Source organism: Pholcus phalangioides, unplaced genomic scaffold, assembly GCF_987345545.1.
Source record: "Pholcus phalangioides strain wild (caught in Gottingen) unplaced genomic scaffold, Ppha-v1.0 ptg000003l_1, whole genome shotgun sequence".
NCBI lineage: Eukaryota > Metazoa > Arthropoda > Arachnida > Araneae > Pholcidae > Pholcus > Pholcus phalangioides.
Genome location: NW_028301596.1, coordinates 22,430,750 through 22,452,384, shown reverse-complemented (window position 1 = coordinate 22,452,384; position 21,635 = coordinate 22,430,750). Strand labels below are relative to the sequence as shown.

Genomic DNA, 21,635 nt, shown 5'->3' with positions numbered 1-21,635 from the left:
AAGACTCGCCACAGAGAGCAACAGGTCTACAATGGTGCAATCTTTCAATCATTGCACTCCACTCCTAGTTAGAAAAACTGATGTGAGATGACAGCTCTACACATAACAAACATCACACAGAAACAACCTCCACGGTTAAGTTCCCGACACGTACACGCTCTCTCAACATGTACCAATTCGTTAGAAGTTCCGCAGAGGAATATGGACGAAGTGCATGTGTGGTTTAGTAGTCCAGTGGTCTAGGGCACTCACCCGGCAAGTGAAAGGACGTGGGTTCGATTCCCCGCATATGCAAGGAGAGTTGATTTTTCTCTCTTTCCTAAATATATCTTCGCATCAGCCATCTGTAAAAAAACTTCGTATGGATAGCGGATACTGTAAGTCCAGACACGTGATAGCGGATACTGACATCATCCTCGGATCACTGAGCTATAAGTAAACTTTATTTATAGCTCAGTGCCTCGGATAAGTCGCCATCTGGTGACTGTGTCAGCAATTGCGAGCTCTGGCCTGAGTTACGTCCAACCGTCCATGTACGATTCCGTTCAGTGCACAACACCTGCAAGGAAAAATCGAGTTATTCGTTGCCTTTGTATTCTAGTGGTGTGGGTCGCTCACCCGGCCAGTGAGAGGACGTGGGTTCGATTCCTCGCCTAAGCAGTTGATTTTTCTCTCTTTCCTAAATATATCTTTTCATCAGCCAGCTGTTAAAAACCTTCGTATGGATAGCGGTAGTGACATCATCTTCGGATGATCGATTATGAAATAAAAAAACTAAAACGGAATTGCAGCCGTTACAAAGGCTGTCTCTCCGTTTGTCTGGCAGGTGTTAGTAAACAAACAAATTCGCGTGTCCGGCTTTCACACGGAAATTCTACGGGACTGTTTGCACACGTGTGATACGAAATATAGTTGTTTGCATTATTAGTTTAAAAAATAAACAGGTTTAAAATTTTAAACAAGTGAACATGAGCTCAAAGCGCAAACCATATATTCATAAAATACCGTTTATTTTGTCGGAGAACTCTCTCGCGTTAAAAAAAGGTAAAATTGACACTTTAAATTTTGAAGTTTTTACTACAAGCCCGTAAGCGACGTACTCCAAATTGGTGATTTCGGGTGTTGCCAAAGTTTTGTTTCCTTGGTGACCCAAAATTTGTTTTTGCTCGCCAAACATCTTCAACATTGTATAAATTAAAGATAGCCACCAAAATAAGAAAAACGCATAGGCAATTTAATTAATTTCCAATCCACGATATAAATCTTTGTCGCCAAGTTTTTGACTGTGCTAAAATTGTGATACGTCACCAACATCATCCTCCCTGACATTAAAACATAGAGGTTTTGGTTGTGCATCATACGTGTAATCTTAGCAGAGAGCGCCAAATTGGATCTGGCGACAAAAGAAATAGTGTCATCAAACTTATATACCATATATAAATAAGAAAGCCTAGTTACTGGAGCAACAGGACTACAACGATACAATTATTCCGTCATTACACTTCACTCATAATTTGAAAAATTGATGGCAGAACAGAAACAAAACTTTGCGTCAGGTTCACTGCACATACATGCACATTCCCAATTTCTTATAAGTTCCGCAGGAATGTGGACAAGGTGCTTGTGTTGTGTAGTAGTAGTAGTAGTAGTAGTCTAGCTATGGGTCTGGTCCATGGCCTTCATTCTAATTGTGCAAAGGGTCCGTGAAACAAAAAGGGTCAAGAACTTCTGCTTCAGATGAATTGGATCAGTTATCATAACCTTGTTAGCAAAATTTCCATCAAAATCTTCCCTTTTGAGTAAATATTCCCTCCTCACATTCAAAACAAATTTTTGCCATTCATCGGTATAAATATGTGGTTAAGTATTTGATGTAAAGAAAAAGCATTGCACTATATGTTTTTTTTTCATATTATTTTGTTTGATGGTCCTTCAAAATTTCCCATAACGGCAAAAAATTTTGCCCATGAGTATGGGAAATTTTCTTTGAGTTACCATCTCTGAACTGGATACAATGTAAAGATTTTAAAGAATATTTTTGGAGAAATTTACAGCCCTCTTGACTCTCCATACTTCACCATCTGGTGGCCAATATCATCTATCGCTCTTTGCTGAGGGCTTGACAAATCACACAAAAAAAGTTAGGTGGGTGACTGAACAATTTTTAGGAGGCAAAAGTTTTTTTACGCAAAAAACAAGTCCAAAATAATGTTTCTTGTGTCTTATGCAGAGCATTGTGACCAAGGGTGGCTCGAAGAAAAAAAATCTACCCGTGTAGGACTTTATTTGGCATTCTTGACCACGTTTCTTTGCCCTTTAAACTTGGATTTGGTGCCCCTATCATAGAGCAGTGCCCTATGCAGCGTATTGGATTGCAAAGCTTATAAAGACCTTCTTTCATGTTGACAAATGTACTGTTATAAATTTTAAACTTTTTGTGCTGTTCTCAGACTCCAATTTAGTAAATTTGAAAAGAAAATTTTAGGCGCACATACCAATTTTTTAGTGGACTTGGTGTCTTGAGTTTGTCAGTCCCTGCTGTAATGTAAGGGGTTAGCTCCTTCTCCTTGATTGCAAGGGGAGTAGTGGTTCGATTTCCCACAGAGGCCTGTAGATTTTTCTTTCAAAATTCATCTCCACATTGTATGCAGTTCTTCCACAAATTCAAAAAATTAATAAACTAATTAACATAATCTTGTGTTCATCATTTTGACATTGCTTTGTATGTTTGTTTTAGATTTACCAGAGTCTGAAAAAGATAAGATATTTGAATTGGTGGATGTTGTCATCAATTGCAAATCAGGAATAGAACAGATACAGCTTTTGCAAAAAGTAAATATCAATTGAATTTCCGCCAAATTTTTTAGTTTGGTGCATTAAGTTCTCTTTGGATAGTCATTTAAAGTATTATGGTGGAAGGATTTGTGCTTCTTGTTTGGTCATCGCCAGAGGCGGATTTATGTTATGGTTTTGGTGCCTGTGGACTGCACAAGTTTTGCCACTCTTCTTTCCCATTCTAGTATAATTTTCTTGACCACAGACTCCACAAATTTGCTGACAGCCCCTGCCCCTGTGAATACGCCTCTGTCTGTAAGTCACTATTTTTTGTCCCTCACGTGCTTGCTCAGTTTCTTGGTTGGTCATTTACATGCTTGCAAATGCTTTTGATCACTCACTGACCTGATCCCTTGCTTTCTAGGTCACTCTTTTTGTCATTCATATGCTTACACATTAATTGATTCTTGATTCACTTACATACTTGCTCAGGCTCTAGGTTACTCTTTTGGTCACTTGCCAACCTAGTCCCTTCCTATACAGGTCATTCTTTTAGTCACACTCACATGCTTGCACACTTCTTGGGTCATTCTTTCGGTCTCTCACCTACCTTGTCCCTTGCTCTCTAGGCAGAGATAGATTCGTGGTTTTACTGCTTGTGGGTTACACAAATTTTTGCTGTAATTCTTACATTCTATTAGTTTTCTTGACCACTCAATCCTCAAACTTGCCACCTTGGGCTTTTTAGCCCCTTTGTAAACGTGTCTGGTTAATCACAAATGAATGAACATAGTTTAGCCCACACAAGTGATGTGGAATCACCGAATATTATCATTGCTTGTGAATGGGAAACATTGAGTAGCCTATATTTTCTCCTACATTGTGGGTTAAACAGCTTGAAATACTTCCACTAACAATGATTCTAATAATATAACAAGTGATATCACTGTATAATGACTGTATACTTTAGGGGAAAGGTATTGAAATATTAATCATGCAAACCTTCACAGATATTTAAATACGAAATACGTAAACAAAATTTTAAAAAAAACATTGGTAGCATTATTATTATACCATGATTTTTTTTTCCAGTTGCAGGAGCCTGTGATTACATTGGAAAATGCAGAAATAGTGTCTAAATCAATGGGTATTCTTTGCGAGATGTACTTCCAGATTCCATTCAAAGCTCCTTTGAAGAAATCCTTCTTAAAGTAAGATAAACCTTGAAAATATTATTTCTCTCTCTAAGGCTCGAATTTCTATGTCTTTGCATACATATTTTTTTCGCATATTTCGCTATTTTTACATGATAGAGCATATTTTATGTTTCATAATTTTCAATAAAATGTAAATTTTTCCCCTGCTATTCAAATTCCACTTCTGACTGTTTTTTTTTTTTGGTTCCTGCCTCTGACGACAGCTCTTTCATCTTCATTTGAATTGGTGATGGTAACTTGTGAGGAAAATTAGCTAAAATTGGTGGTCTGTGAGGGAAATATTTTATATCATTTGTGAGAAATTGAGTTTTTATAAAAAAAAAAAAAAAAAAAAGAATTTTATGTATATAATATATATATATATTTTTTAATTTTGTGCAATGCTTTTCTAAAGCTAAATACTTGGCTAGATTTTTTTACCTATAGATGGCAGCACATAGGGCCGTCATTTCAACTTTTTCCGGGGGGGGGGGGGGGCAAAGCACATGTACTCAATGTATGTATATATATATACCATTTCTAGTGTATTTTCAAAAGCCGGGGGCAATGCCCGCCCCCCTAAATGACGGGCCTATCAGCACATTAATTCTTAATTTGTTGGTGGGGGGGAACTCAAAAGGGAAATTTTTGATGATAAGATTATCATCACTGCATCTGATTGAGTTCAATCAGGTCTAGATAAAAACCATAGGGTCTCAATATTTTCAAATTCTTACCTTTATAGTAACCGTAAATAATTTTTGTATTAACATAACATAGAATAACTTAACATAGAATCCATTAGGCTCACTTGAGTTGAGGGGGGGGGGGACGATGAGAGAAAGAAATTTCTGATAAAGGGAGCGATGGAACTAAAAGTTTCTCGAAACTAAATGGTCTACATTGTGACATTCTAGTTTCTATAATCATACCACTAAAAACCTAAGTTTGAAATTCATAATGTATTGAAATGGGATATGTCCATGATTTTGTTTTTCTGACGCAATTAAGTTCATTAACCCTTTATAAACTAATTATAATAAAAGCCTAAGGCACAGATTTTAATCCTTTTTTTGCCTTGTTATATGTCAGAAGGTATATGATGTTACTGTACTGTTCATGTTACTGTAGAAATTTTATGAATATCATTGGTATTATGTAAATTATAGGGTAAGAAATTATTATCCCACCGCCCATTTAGCTCAACATGCTACATCGAGTGAGCAATGGGATAATAATTTTCCACTTTGTATATCTATATGGAAAAATCATGTGAATGAAACAAAATTTTATTTAAAATTGGAGTGATTCATGAAATTACCTTATTCTTTGGTATAAAACATAAAAAAAACCTTATACATAAAATTGAATGCACAATTTTTGGAGCTGTGAAAAGGAGCAAAACAAAAAATTTTTACATAAAGCCACATCACATTTCTTAATCACATTGCTCCTTTTTTCTTTGGCCTTTGCACTGCAGAATGCATGCACCTGTATTTATCTATATGAATTGGTACATGTGATCTTACATCTGAAAGACACAATTTATTTTTGATCACAGGCAGGATTATTTCTCTTCTTACAAATTCCATATAATGGTACATAACCAGAGCATTTTTTGATGTAAAATGGGCTTATCAAATCATTTGCTAAAATTGAATGGAGCTGTAAATTCACTTTTGGATTTCTAATGGTTGGGGGGGGGGGGCTACAAATGGTTTTTTTTTTTCTGTTTGAGCTTCTCTTCATAGAGCTTAATTTTCCTATTACTTATAGGTAGATGCCTAATGAGAAGCTGGAATCTATCCATGCAATGATAAAGGAAATTATTGCCTATAACATCTTTGCCATAACATTTGAACAAAATACAAAGCACTATTTATAAGACTTACACATTCAATAATTCGAAAACAACAAAAAAATTCACAAATTATGACACATTGCTGACGAAAAAAATATATTAAAAAATTTGGTACTGAATCTGTGTGATTATTATTCTTAAAACTCTATTTTGAGCAAGATTTTTGATGTCATCGAGAACAATTTTAATACAAATTAGGTGGATTACATTGGATTACAATAAAACTAGTTATATACCTTTCAAATAAGTTACTGCTTTTTTAATAAAGAAAATTTAAACATGAACTCCATGCAACAATGATATCCAGTTTCTTACTGGTAACGAGCAAACCACTGGGATATAGGCCTATACTTCTCATTTCATGAAAAAACTTTTATTATAGGCAGCAAATGTGTATCTCATATCAATAAAATGCTTCTAACTATGAACAACATTTTTTAACTTCCTACAACTTCAAAAGAAAAAAGAGGAAATTTCAATAATTATTTTAATTTCAGTGGTGGGAAATTATTCCTGACACCCTGTTATTTATTATTTATCTCAAAAGTGTTAAATCTGTCAGATTGTTCTGGGCTGCATTAAGGAAATACAGTGGTAACTCGGCTAATGAGTGCCTCCGCTTGTAAAATTTTTGGCTAACAATGATTTTTTTAATGATTTTTCTGCCTCAGCTAATGAACATTTTAGTTGATATGGATGCATGTACTAATATAAAACAGCTGCAGCGTAAACGGAATTTTCACAACAATCATCAAAATTACTGTCAATCAAGCCTGATTAACTCATGTCCACTTCAGAATCTTTTTTCAAATGTGCCTACACTTCTGTTTCTGAAATTATTTGAACCATTTCACATAGAATAAATGATTCAGCCAAAATATAAAATGCACTGAAAAAAAAGGTGCCTATATTTTCAGAGCATGCATTCTTTCAGTGTAACATGTAACTGTCAGCACCAAACTGAAGAGTCTGGACCTAATCTTTTCCACATGCATGTATCAGTCACAGAAATGAACTGACCACAATAGATGGGGACATCTATATGAACTCGACTGGGTTGTGTAGATATTGTAAAATAAAATGTGTGCATCTGTGTGATCTTCTGTGTCTCATTTTCCTGTAAATAAATTCTAATTTATCCAATTTTGAAGCTGTTTATTGTAGCCTATGATCAATTTTTGTCTTTTTTACAGTGCTCTTTTAGTGTTTTATTATCCTTATCTTCAAGTTTTGAGCTGTACCTGGAACGAATTAAAGGATTTTCTATAGAAACCTATGGGAAATCTTGTTTCAGCTTACAAAAATTTTGGCTAATGAGCGTGATTCGGGAATGAATTATCTTCATTTGTTGAGGTATGACTGTATAGGAATTATATCAAAAATATCACAACACAGAGAATAGCAGATAGAGACAACTCAAAGCCAAATTCAACTCAATTAACCAAAAAAAAAAATGTGTGAAGCGAAACACTTTTTCTCACTCATTGTTAAATAATGGGAGTGAAAAATATAAGTAAGTTATGTACTGATAATAGTTAAAAACATTTTATTGTGCCTCTGTAGAATCAATATTGGAATAACAGTAATTAAATTGTATTATTAATCAATATGTTTTTTTATCTTTCAGGTTATTAGAAGTTTTGAAACAGAAAAACAAAGACCTTTTTTTCACTTCCATGACTAATTCTTTCAAGTATTTGCTGTGCTCAAATTCTGGATTAAATGAATCAGTTCCTGCCGAAATATGCTACTGTTTGGATGCCACATCTTTTGGTGAGTTGTTCAGTGAATAAACAGTCATTTCAGTAATAAATAATGAATGCATTTATAATTACTTATTCAGCAAATGAACTGACAATGATTTTTCAAAAAAATCTAACAAATATGCAAATAAAGAAACAATTTCATTACAATAAACATTTCACTACTTCTGTCTATTCTAATTAAATAGTCTTTAGGTGTTTTTTTTCTTCATAATTGCATTGAGAGAAAATATAAAAATTATATTGTAATGAACAATGAGTTTCTTCATAGACGCACATTTGAATGGTTCAAAATGAGTACCAAAAACAGAGCAAATGTCACATTAAAACATTTTCTCTTCCAGTGTTTATACAAAAAGACATTATGTGAGTTCAAAACAGTTAAGCTCAAAGACGGTCACAATCAGTGAATCGGTTGGATTTCTTAGAAAGTCCAAGCTAATTTTTAATTCTCAATTTTTCGAGCATATGATAATATTTTTCTTTTCAATTACATTCTGTGAAACTTATACGAGCTGCAGTAAAGTGCATAAAATCTAAAGCATTAAGTTTATTATTTTTAAATAACAGGGATTTAGACTGATGCATGTTTGCTTTCTTTTTATTTCATGTACAGGAACAGAAGTTTTGAGGGAAAACATTCACTCGAGTAAATATGTATTTCTTTTCTATGTACTAGCAAGTCATCACTAATTGCTAAGCATAATTACACCATTTACTTGAATCCACCACTTATTTTTTCTCCTTATGAAACGAAACTTTTAATAAGTGCACGTTTGAATCTATGACAATATGCTTGTAACATTATGTATTTTTGCAGTTTTGGAATAAAGTGCTCGCATTAGATTTTAGTAAATACTGTATATATTAATTGTGTCAGATAAAGAAATTTTAATGCATTTTTATGCATTGTAAATGTTCTTCGCAAATCAAGAAGAAATCGCTGAGTGAAATAAAACTATGAAATATGATGGGATACTCAAAATTTCCTGGATATCGGGCCAGGAAGTTGGAAAAATTACTTCTTAACGTTTCATCCACAACTTGATGCAATTTGTTATCACTTGCTGTGGAGAACCTCGTACAGCATCTCTGAAAATACCTGCCCCTGTTGTGTGTTAAATGGAAGATTGTGGCCCAACAGGACATTTTTATATATATTACATGACCATTTAATGCCTTAGACAGGATTTGGTTATTAAGTTTTTCTCTCGTTTCTTGATTTCCCTTGAAGTGAGGGAAACTTGTGCTTTGTTTACTTGAGTACTTATTCCAAAATTCCATATGCAAGGTATTTTTTTATTTTAGTATATTTCTTACCTTAAATTTTTATTTCTGAAAGCAAAATATTTAGAATTCAAAATATTAGAATGAGAAGCAAAAATATTTCCTCATTGAAATCAAAAATAACTCAATGAATTAGATTCAGAACCTACCAATGATACCCATTATCTCATCATCATAGTTTTTCCTTCTCATTCATTGATTTTAATATCATGGTTTTGGATTATTTCAGCTTCTACATATTTGTCTCAATGTTTGCAGTCATCATTAGATTTAATCAGGTAACCATTTTGAGTGTTTATTAATTGTAAAGGCTAATTTTAGTTTTTATCAAAAAACATAATCTCACTGAGAGATAGCTTTGTTTATTGCAAGAAAAACTTCAGTGTTATCTTGAATTTTTAAAGTTTTTTAAAATTCTATATTTGATACAAAAGGAATTCGGTTTTGTAGCTTTCTTCCAAATTTTTCAGTCAGGCGAATGTTTCTGTATAAACAGTGATGTCATTTTCAAAGTGTTGTTTAATTTACAGTCTGACTAGCTTACAATGTCAAAGGTCACTCTAAAAATATTTTTTGTCCAGGAATTTTGTCATATTCATACTATCCTAAAGAAGAATGTGCTGAAAACTAACCTGATACTAACTTGATTTACATACACAATGAACAATTTCTATCTATAGAAACATTTGTTAAATGAATAGAAAATAAAAAAAAAAGAGAAGGGAATTAAAATTTAAGTGAAGCTTTTAATACTTGAATGTATAAATCTTGGAAAAGAATACGTTTTGTGTATATTTTTCTCTCCAATACGCTCTCTCTGAGATCTTGTTCAGGACATGTAGTGGACAATAGTAATGATTCTACATTGCAATCTTGTTATTGAACCTCAGGAGATGTCTGCCACAGATGTGAGTGAAACGTCATGGCATAAATATTCCAGTATAGCCAATATACCTAATAGCCTGAGAGTTGAACATATTTCACTGATCTAGAAGTTTGGATGTTTCAAATTGAAATTGTTAAGGTTTTACTACACAATGATATTTATTGAGATACACAATAATTGTTTAATTTTTAATTTTTTTTTTTGGTACCACAGCTTTTCAGTTGGTCTATTTTTTTTTCTAATGAAGGTCAGAATGCAGTCCTCAACAATCTACTGAATCTCAACGTTTTTGCCAAATGGTTCTTAGAGCTATCAACTCTGTACTCCAAAATTTTCAACTGAATTTTAAATTGTCATCAGACAATGAAAATTACATAAGGGGAATTCTCTCGTGCTGCATAGAATTGTTGCAAGGAGGTATGTGTACATAATAATATGCATATAATGGCTCACAAATCTGAATTATTTTTGACACAGATTTGTTTTGATAGATGCTGATTGTCATACTTTTTTTTTGGTTTTGTCTAATTTATATATCTAAAGTTATCTTCATTTTATTTTCAAATTTTTTGTACTTTCCACCTCCATATTCCTGAACAAAAATCTGTTGAATATAGAGGTAAAAGAATATTGTGAATATCATTTCCATTCAATTCCACACTTACACACACGATAAGCCTTTCTATATCCAAATTGACAGGAATAAAAAAAATTAACAAAAAAATGATAGAGAATTTTGTAAAGAATTTCTACATGAACGGGAAAATATGATCGAAGGGGCACAAAAAAAAAAAAATTTCAATTGAGTACTAAAATACAGTGAAACCTCTATAAACAGTAATCTGCAGACCAAGAAAAATTTTGTTGTAGAGAGATTATCATCACATTGAGAGGCAGCATTTACACATTAGAGTGTGGACATTTCCAAACAAGACTTAAAAAATATCATTGTAGAGGGATTTATCATTATATTGAATATCGTAGTAGTAAGGTTTCACTATTTTAAAAAGTACTCAAATTCGCTTTTGTCGGCTGAACAAAATCTGTGGTAATTTTCAAAACTGGTTGCACTTACCAATTTTTTTTCCTGTGCAGGGCATAAACTTATGATATTGGGAATCAATCACTCTTGGTGTAGTTTTCATACTTATTTTAGATGGTTTCTCTATTTCTCATTGTTGAAAGGGTACCATACAGAGAATTCTGAACTTTGCTGCAACTTCACTTTTCTTCACATGATAGAATTCAAGTCAATTTTTTCCTTGATTCATGAAAAAAAAGTAAAATAGATCTATGAAAAATATAGTTTCTGCCAAAAAATTTGTTTTATAAAAAGTTTGTTATTGTGAAATAATTTTTGATGTACAGTAAACATACAAACTTGCTTGGAAACATTTTGTTGCATAGACGTTCATTACATAGGGACACTGTATATAATTTGGAAAAAAATTTGAATACTAACTAATCTTTCTGTTTCTCTCTCTACCCCTCTTTTAGTATATTTATGAATCAAATTATAGAATGACTTTTTTATGAGTATGATATTTTGTGTGTACTGTTGGCATCTTTGACTGTGAAATGTAAAGGAAGTGAAATAATTTTAATGTCATCTCGTTTTAGATCATATCCTGCCGAATTGTAGATTGAACTCTGCAATGGTTTTTACTGGTATCTTTGTGGTCAATGGTTTAAAAGTATGTTCACATTATTTTATATATTTTTTATTTGACACAATTATAATCTGATACAAAAACAGAAAATACTGGTACAAAAAGGCAAAAAACACATATAAATACATATATTAGGAACATTCACTCTGTGACCCCAAGGGACTAAGGTGTCCTTCCAGTAGGTCTACAAAAATAATCTAGTGTCTGTTAGCACATGGCAATTGTCATTCATTTTTAAATTTATGTTATTTTTAAAGTAATCCTTTATCTTTTTTATTTTAATGTAAAGTAGCACAAAGATTTATTTAATATCAAGTTATGTGTACCTCCACTTTCCATCTTATTTGTGTAATCGGTATTGCATACTGTTACTGTTATCCATCATTTGTTAAGCATTTTGTTACTGTTATCAATTATCTGTATTTATTGCATGATTTCTTCATAGTTTATATCTTTTGCAAATGAGTAAATACTAAAGTTTGAGCTTATATTGGTATGGTTCATTGTATGGAAAAAAATTTAGTATTATGGGAGCAATGTAACAGAAACTCTTTTTAAATAATGTTTTATTGACTCGTGACACTTGATAAATATTCCTATATTGAGTAGATGTTCTATTGCTTTTCATGGTTAGCCTTCTATACATATAGATTTGCCTTATGTTTAGTGTGTGACATTCTGTTATATTGTTATTAGAGTTAGTACTTGTTATTAGTGATCTAATTTTATTGTAAGTGATATTTAATCCTTGTATATTTGTATCATATGCCCCACCCCAGGCACAAATTCCATATATTAATACTGAATAAATCCATACATAAAAGATGTCCTTTAGAAAGTTTTATCAATCACGTATTTGAGTTTATATAAGATTGCTTCATAGATCCTAATTTTTGTAACTATTTTTTCACACTGCAGATTCCATTTAAGATCATCCTGTAAGTTGCAGTTTCATGAGTTCTTTATTTTTGAAGATGTGTCTGAAAGACGGTTATACATTTTAGAGGAATTCACGGGTAAAAATAAGAGATATAAATATTTATAGACCACTAGCTATAATACCCGGCGTTGCCCGGGTTTTTTTCAATGAGGCTTTTTTGGATCACCTGATATCTCCCTCTTCTCTTTCTTTGAGGGACATGCAAACCGTGTCCAAGTTCACCAATATGGCGACTTCCTACGTGACTCATGAAAGAAACAAATATAGATTTAAAGAAACATAAAAAAAAAATTTTTTTTTTCTTTTTTCAAAGGGTGCTAGGTATTTCGATTCACCCCTTTGAACTTCAAGTTATCTATCTCTGCCTGTTTCTGCTGCAAAAAATGCTTAATTAAAGCTGTGGAATTTTTTCGATGAACTTTTTACGGGCCCATAATTAATTTTAGAGCAACCTAAACTATATGTGAATTTATGCAGTTGAATATTAAAAGACAATACGGAGACATTAATTTTCATGCTTGAGAAGATATAAATAAAAAGTTGAAATCAATGTTATTGCATGGATATCCAACTCAAAAGTATATATATATATATATATATATATAGGTCCGGCTAACTACTTCATATTTAATCTCCTGGGCTTCGTATATCTCTAAGCGAACTCAATATTTCAAAAATCGAGTATTTAATACAATTTTTAAAATTATTGATGTGACAGAAAAAACCCCACCAAATTTTCGCATTTCTACATTAAAATCGGCAGTTTTAACACTGATTTCTATGGGGGGGGGGGGAATCATCCTTTGCCTTACCCTCAAAGTGATGCTGATGGTGGTGTCTATTCAAAAAGCTCTCATTACTGGGACGATTGAATAAAGTGGCAAACCATTATAAAGTCATAAACTATTATACATATACGTAGAGCATTGAAGAAATGACAAACCATTGTAAAGGCATATACACGTCTGAAACGCATTGCTAGGGAACCACGGTAACCAAAATAAATGTTCGGAAAGTGATTGTTGAGGCCCAAAAACCATTGTTGCCCTACGGTTTTTGCACATTTGGGGCATTTGCCCTGCTCTGACAAAATTTTAAAGTAGCCTATCGTTCAAGTCGGGCCCCATTTGGTATATATGCAAAATTTGGCGACGATCAATCTAAAATTGTAGATTTGTATAGAGAACACACACAGACAGAAAATCAATTTTATATATATAAATTTCTGCTGCTGCTCAAATTCATGAACTACACTGAGCAATTCACATTTGCATTTCGAATAATAGAATTTTTTTTTGTCAAAGTGTCTTAACAAAACAGAAGCCAACATACAAACACTGACACCTTCCCATGCAACATAATAACATGGGCTTTTTCCTCCCACTTCAGAATTGAAGTTTTTTTTCAGATTTCAGCAGCTTGTACTGACATCTAGGAGTTTTTAGAAATATTAGAAACAATATTGCATTTATATTGCATTGTGATAATATTGCATTTGTCATTCACATCTCAAAAGTTTTTTTTCACATTAAAAAAAGACAAATTTTGGAAATTTATAACATAGTTCCTTCTTCCAGACACCTATTAATCTATTCCTTTTTTAATATAGTATTTAAATTTGATTATTATTATATTTAAAGCCTTTAACATCTGATGACTTGAACAGCAGTTTAATGCAGCTACCCAAGCTTCACAGATTTCCAGTCATCTCTCAGATATGCTTCCTATGTGGATTCATGGCCACAACATCATTTAAAATGTCTGAAAATCAAGAGGAAATTGTTTCTTCTCATCAAGATATCTTGGAGAAGTTGATATCTATATCAACAACGTAATATATGCATAATTTATGATCTTATTTGATTTAGTGCAGTGATCTTATTATACTAGTAATTTTTGATACATTAATAAATTACATTGCACATTCAAAAGATATATTCAAACATAATATGCTTTTTCCTGACCATAAATTTAAAATGTCACATGAACTTGCAAGTTTGAAATTAATGAAGTTTTCTGGAAAAATTCTTGTTTTTTTCACACACATTGATTTTTTTGATTGACCATTTTTCTGAATTTGTATGAAGTTAGAGTTTAAACAACACTTTCAATGATTTGTATTAAACATACATTTTATTTTTATTATAAATCCAAACCTAATGTATGTTTGCAGATTGAAATTAATATTTTGAATTTATGTAAGAAATGCATTAATGATATATCAATGTATCTCAATCTAAACCACTTTTGGGGAATTTAAACCACATGTCTTTCCTTTGATGTGCAATAGAGTTTTGATAGTCTGAGGTGACCTTGGTTCCCCCCACCTTGGATTACCAAAAAACTCAAATTATTCGAAAAACAATAAAAATGCTTTAAATATTGCTTCATATTATTAAAAATGCTTTTAAATAAAGACAAGAAAAAACAGTTATAGCATACTTACTGTATTTTTATTCTTGAATAAGATATAGATGCCGCTGGATGTGTTTCAAAATCTAAAGAATGTGAAAAGGGTGCGAAAATGTGAGTGATTGAAAAGAGTTGGGATTGATGGTTAACAACACTGGACAGATACTGGTAGCTTTCAACTGCGTTTCCAATGATTGTACGTAAGCAATTAAGAAACAACGCCATTGTCCACCATTACGAAGAGAATGGTAAAACTTGCTCCTCTTTCTCAGGAATCCCTCAAAAGTTAAAATTTTCGAAGTCTATTCAAGGGAGTCTAATAGTTCATTACACCAGTTACCCATTCTACCAGTGACGCAATAGTAAGATGCTCGTCTTCCACTATGAAGGTTACCGTCAAGGTCCATGGGTTCGAATCCAGCCAAAGAACAGAAACAAGTTCTTCGCCTATCAAGCCTGGGGTGACCACCGATAGATGGCACCTTCATTTTCCACCCAACTCCACTGGTTGGAAATTTCCATATGGTGATATATGACCGTAGTTGTTGTGTGGTGAAGTAGTTACAAATTTTAAGATTGGGGGCTGTCCTGGGAAAAAATAAAGGTATTCCTTGAAAAAATAAAGGAGTTGGGCCTTGGAGGAAAAAAAGGGAGAAAGAGAGGGTCTCAAGAAGGAAATTCGAAAATTTTCAGCACCTCTGATTATCCGAAAACTCTAACTTCTTGGGCTCAGATGTTCAGGACTCTACTGTACCATTGTCATAGCATGTTTTGAAATTTCTGATTTTTCTATTGATATTTAATTTTTTTTTTGACAGGAACAATGATTCAGATACTTTGTTACATAGTGCAAGAGGCATTTTGCAATGGATGCTCACCACCAAGTAAAGTTTCATGATAGAATTGCAATTATAACAGTTTGTGTTGAAATGAATAATTAAGCAGTTAAAGTAGTAGCAGTTAGTCATAAGTCGTTGTTCGTCGCTAAATATTTTAATTGATTTGCTTATGTGTTCGTGTGTGTGTTGCTCCTGTAAAAGGATTCATCACAATACACTTTGGTGTATCTTACAAAAAGTAGTGAGACTGAACACTTTTGGTGACTAGGTGATGTCCAATACAAGGGCGTAGCGGGGGGGGGGGCTTGGGGGTCTGGTCCCCCCCCCCCCCCGAAATGTGAGAAAATGACCGAAAAAAGGGAAAAAGATGGCCAAATCATTGTTCTGTCACTTTGGTCCCCCCCCCCCCCCCGAACGAAATTTCTGGCTACGCCCCTGGTCCAATACCAATGCTATTAGATGTCTTTCAAAAACTGAAATATATGAGATGAATTAAAATTTACACTGAAGGATATTTCAAGTAAAAAATTAATAAAAATAATGTTGTAGCAGTTTCAAAAACCCTCTAAAAATATTGTTATAGAGAGTTTATCATAATAAAAGATATCGTTGTATCGGGAGGAGTTTAACATTACTGACTATGGGTGATTCCAAACAAGATTTGAAAAAATACCATTGCGGAGGGATTAATCTTTATATCAAGTATCGTTTTAGTGAGGTTCCACTTTATATGTGTACCTGTGTTTTTTTTTTTTGTTTTTTTTTTGGGGCATTAAATAAATTCAGCTTAAAACTTTTTTGTGACATTGAAAACTGTTATTTTAGCATGCTCCCTGTGAAGTGTGGTTTTTCAATCATACAACCTCTATTTTGCTGTCACCTCCGCAGACAGCCATATTTTTGCAGAATGCTGTCTGGCAATCTTAGAGGAGTTTTACTGTATTTTGTGAAACACACAGAAATGCTCAAATAATTGCAAATAAATTATTTGGAAAAAAAAAGGATTAAGTTAGAAGTTTTTCTCTCTGAAAATATTATTTTTAAATTTAGAATTTTATGGAATGACTTTTCCTGTTGATCAAAATTCATGTAGAAGAATATGAAATTTTATTTTAGAAAATCTGTAAATCTATTAGCACATTCTTCAACATGATGTTTTAATTTTTTCATATAAATTATGTTTGTATTTTTCTATGAAGAGCAGCAAAAACAGTTTAATATTTAAAATCGAAAAATAGTGTACATAAATCACTTTGAAATGAAATGTGCTTAACTGCCATATTGGTATATTCCACACAAAGATAAATAGTTATTTGAAATTTTCAAGAATTTATCTTTTAAAAGTAATCAAGAAGAATGATTAAATACAATATTTCATAACTTAAGCAGTATAAACAATGATGCATGTTTTTTGCTGCAATAGAGTCTAGAATCATGTTTATTTTTATTTTTTTGCTCTATAGAGATATGACTGCTTCAAACAAATTGTATGATGCGTTAGGAATGATGTTTAGCGACAACTCGCCAGTCTTACATTCCATTGTAGACTATGTTTTATCCAATGTAGACCATTTTATTGATGTGAGCTATCTTTCTTCTTTTTCATTCATTAACCTGTTGTTCATCTGAATAACATTGTATTCTTTTCACCTGGCAGTAATTCAGGACAATTAATTTCATGAGCATTGTCAAATATGTTTATGTTTCAATCTCTTTGCTCAAAAAATATCTGAAAATTTCATGTTTTTATAAGTAGTTTTGTTGAATGTCAGAAACATATTGACAGTTATTTATTCTATCATGGATTTATTGATTTCCTGTTCATTATTCATTAAAAATACAGCACTTCGTTTCTAAAAAATTCTTAATTCTATAAATATATTTAATATCATAAATCAATTATATTTTTGCTCCATTTTTCCATTGCAGAGCTTGTGTTTTGTAGCAAAAGAAATTTTCAGAAATCTCATGATTTTGTACTTATTTTTTCATCAAACTGGTAAGTTCCTGTATGTAATTTTGATACTGCAATGATAATTTTATGTATTAATCATTGATTCTTAGTGAAAACTAAGCAACTAAAGATGGAAAATTTGCTCACTTTTGTACTGAGCAAGATTTGTCAATTTTGTAAGTATGTATTTTTGTGATACTATGATAAATGATTTTAATTTGTTTAACTCTTTCTTTTTTCCAGATACCAAAAATAGCACTTTCTTGAGATGTTTTTTACGTCAATGTCTGGAAATGCCGTGGCATTTTCTAGGAAAATATCCTATACTTTGCGTTGCTGTGGATTTCCTGGGAGTGTCTTTTCTCATACAGCTCAGACCATCATTGCCTGATGATCTTCTTCTTGCTCTATCAGAAACTGGCGTATCATCTCATGTATGCATGATTAATATTGCAGATTCTGAAAAATTATCTGCAATTTCACACACATTGTTTTATTATTAAGTATCTCTGCTATATTCAAACTTTGCATCTGGCATTAGATTTAGCTCTGTTGCAAGCTGACCTTTGAATTGCCTTACTTCTAATCTACCAAAAATTTGCATGATCTTTTCTTTATTCTTCAGATGCGTGTTCAGGAGGCAGGGCTGTCTTAAGAGTATCATGGGCCCCCGAGCCAAGTGATTTTTCAGAGGCCCTACCAGGTAAATCCTTAAAAATTTCAACTGGATCTCATTTTTGTGAGGCCCCTCTTCTCTTGAGGCCCCCAGGCCGTGCCCGGGTGGGCCCATGCGTTAAGACGGCACTGTCAGGAGGTGAATGTGTAGTTTAGTTGTGGAATTTATTTTGTCAGTAAGCATAGGCCAAAAATCTGCCAGAGGTCCTCATGAGTTATATTTTTCCTTTCTTTTCTTATTTCTAAGTCATCCAAGCCCTCTATGAAATCAAACTTGTTATTTTTTGAAATTTAATCTTATTTTAATCTGATTTGATAATTTAAGTGCGGCATTGTAGTATAAAAGGTGCATTATTAGCAAAATAAATACAATATCTATATTCTTACTAGAATTCTTTTCCCTTTTCCTTTATTTTTTGAAGGTATTTGAATTGTATCAAACATTGTACAGGCAGAGTTGTAAAGAAATGAGTGCCATCGATTGTGGGAAACTTTGGCTGAAACCTTTGATTAGTTTATTACAGTGTGGAACACAGCTACAACAAACGAGTGTACAAGTAAATTTCTCTATAATTTGTTACAATTTTCTTTACACCTATAAGATGAAAAATACTTTTTTACATTTATTCACATTTTTTTCAAAAATGAGCATTTGTTTGTTATTAAGCATTAATTTCTTTAAAAAATGCTCGTTATAATGACTATGATTCATAGAAATCATGCTGTTTATAATGATCAGTACAATAAATCCCAAATGTTTTCACAAAAACAATCCTATGTTTTCCTTTTGATATAATGACCACTCACTGTAACGTCCATTTACAATGATACTGTAGTGACTGATCATAAACGATGCTCTGTGACGTCACGATGTCACATTTTCCTGTTGTAGCGTTTTTCGCCTTGCGATGGATGGTAACCTAGCAACGGATCGCCAGAGAGTTTTCGAACGTTTTAGTCAGTTGATTGTATTTCGTCTTAGAGTATGGATGTCGCGTATAACTTGTCTGTGTGTGTAAATAAAATGTTCATGTTTTTAAAAATGAAATTTTTTTACATCTTCTCATTGCTGTCGCCTTTAATGCAATTAGGCGATACAGCCATGTACTAGTTTGGCCCGTTCATCAATCCAGCATTTTTAGGCGGGTTTTCTTTGTTCATAGAAGAGGAAAAACATGTGACGGTATGTCTGTGCACAGAAGCTTATATTATTTATATTGGGCTTTTTCAATTAACTGCCAGTAATACAGCGATTTCGGTAATCTGGCACACCATGGTCTGATATGCACTGGATTAGCGACAGTCTACTTTATTTTGACCACTTGCAGCCATTGGAGTTAGCATATAATCTAATTTAACAGACTTGAGCATAAAGGCTTTATATTTTCATTATAATTTCAATATGGTAGTATAAGAAAGCAAGTACCTCGTTGCAAGAGTTAGTGTAGATTCTTATTTCTTGTGTTCTTTACAATTTGTATATTTATTTATTCATATTTATCATTTTCAGAATATACTGCCAAAACTTTTGAAAGCAGATTCATCACCTGCCAAGTTCTTGATCTTTGAATATTTGGAAAGTTCTTCTCTATATCCAAGTAATTAATTATTTTACATTATTTACAAGTCTGTTATAATAAAAATTCTTGTTTGTGGAAAAAATTGTCATTATAATGAACTTCATTATAAATGTTATGAACGTTATAAATGAATTTACACTTTTTGTTCTGTCAGGCAATAAATTGAGAACAGCTCTGCTTTATCTGCATTGTAAATGTTTTTTTAGCTCATGTTACTTTAATATTAGCATTGAACAGGATTACAATCATGAAACTGCCTCTTAGCTCACAGCAGCTGAGCTTGTTTTTACACAGAATTTTTCATACTTTTGAAACAATTTAGCCAACCATCTGAACAACTAGAATTATTCACAATTATGTTCTTTGCTCAATTCAATGGGTTTATGGACTCATTAAGATGTTTCTGCATTCTCATACCATTTATTTCTCATAGTTTTGCAATAACCATGCCGCTTAGCAGAAAAATGTTAACAATTCTCATAGATCTGCATTTCAGTCTGTCCAGCCATTCAGAAACTACTCTAAACTTAAGTTCAAGTCAAATAAGTCCTGGCAGTGTGTGTGTGATTTATACATTGTTTTTGTTTTCTTCCAATCTGCATGCCTTATAATTGTTTTATATTTTTTGTAGATCGATACTTTGGTGTACTTATAACATTGCTGAGGTTCACTGATATGGAAATAAATTTTGATTGTGATGACTGTAGTAATGCTCCCTGTTTTCCTGTAAGACTTTTCCAAAAGTCTCTTGTTCATGCTGATAATCAGGTAAAAGATATCCTTTCAACTTCTAACCCTGTTGTGCCTCTAAGAAACAAAAATAATATATATACTTTCCTAATTGTCTCTTTTTAGGTAAGATTATCAGCATTCAGTGCAATATGTGAAGTAAAAAAATCAACAAAACCCATTCGACATGTAGAACTGGAATTAATCAAAAATGCTCTACCATGGAATATGTGTTGTCAGTGTCCAGCTTTTCGCCAACATTTAGTTTCACTGATGAAAAAAGTATGCACAAAAATAATGATAAAAAAAATTATTTTACATTTTTTGAACTGTTTGAAAATTCTAATTATGAAGTCAGTCCTTGCTGAAAAGGGGGAAGAAGAGACTACCACCTGGTAATTAAGTGGTTGGCAAACTGACTTTTACAATTTCACATTTAAACATTACAATTGACAATTCAAACATTTTGATACAGTAGAGCTATTTATAATTTTATGATGCTTGTTTTTTCATGAGAAAAAAAAAACTTGTCAATTAAACCTGGTTCACATTATTAACCATTTACTTACTATTTACTGATAGTACTTTAAAATACCAGGTTAGATAATTTGTTACATATGAAACAGGGTTGGATTTTCAATGTGACATGCCAAACAGGTTTAAACTGTTAAAAACCTATAATCAGTGTGTTAGAATACTTTTTTTTTTGTCAAGCAGATATGTTGAACAACCATAAATATTTTTTATGCAGACTACAGTTTGAAATATTAATTTATTATAATTATTAAATAAAAAATATTAATTTTTGTATTCTAAATTTTTTGGTCTGCACAAGATTGTATTCTGTAACAAAATTAAATTACTGCTTAGCATTCCATAAGAGCAATTCATTAAGTAATTTTGCTCATTTATTCACACAATATGTCTTGGTACAAATCAAAAATTTAAAAGTACTGTCTTGATTGAAAGTGGGATGGCAAGATTCGCTAGCCAAAGCATTGCCAGTTTCGAAGTTGAGATGTAGCATTAATTGCAAAAACTATTGTATTTAGGAATTTCCATCATAAC

At 32.4% G+C, this 21,635-nt stretch overlaps 1 protein-coding gene across 3 annotated transcripts in view; it reads left to right on the top strand.

Moving 5' to 3' along the window:
- The first annotated feature begins 820 nt into the window (after positions 1-820).
- THADA (Thyroid adenoma-associated protein homolog) overlaps positions 821-21,635 on the top strand; it is a 61,250-nt gene continuing 40,435 nt past the window's right edge. The window contains exons 1-17 of one of the 3 annotated variants that reach the window (XM_089246713.1): positions 821-1,044; positions 2,738-2,832; positions 3,868-3,986; positions 7,460-7,605; positions 8,212-8,244; positions 9,112-9,160; positions 10,016-10,185; positions 11,389-11,462; positions 14,019-14,209; positions 15,609-15,674; positions 17,093-17,210; positions 17,559-17,628; positions 17,827-18,017; positions 18,681-18,815; positions 19,769-19,856; positions 20,470-20,606; positions 20,694-20,849. In XM_089246713.1, the coding sequence (XP_089102839.1) occupies positions 969-1,044; positions 2,738-2,832; positions 3,868-3,986; positions 7,460-7,605; positions 8,212-8,244; positions 9,112-9,160; positions 10,016-10,185; positions 11,389-11,462; positions 14,019-14,209; positions 15,609-15,674; positions 17,093-17,210; positions 17,559-17,628; positions 17,827-18,017; positions 18,681-18,815; positions 19,769-19,856; positions 20,470-20,606; positions 20,694-20,849 (1,914 nt within the window). In that variant the 5' untranslated portion in view covers positions 821-968. Of the gene's footprint in view, positions 1,045-2,737; positions 2,833-3,867; positions 3,987-7,459; positions 7,606-8,211; positions 8,245-9,111; positions 9,161-10,015; positions 10,186-11,388; positions 11,463-14,018; positions 14,210-15,608; positions 15,675-17,092; positions 17,211-17,558; positions 17,629-17,826; positions 18,018-18,680; positions 18,816-19,768; positions 19,857-20,469; positions 20,607-20,693; positions 20,850-21,635 lie in introns of those variants that run through there. The other 2 variants (XM_089246717.1, XM_089246721.1) reach the window with 2 other exon arrangements.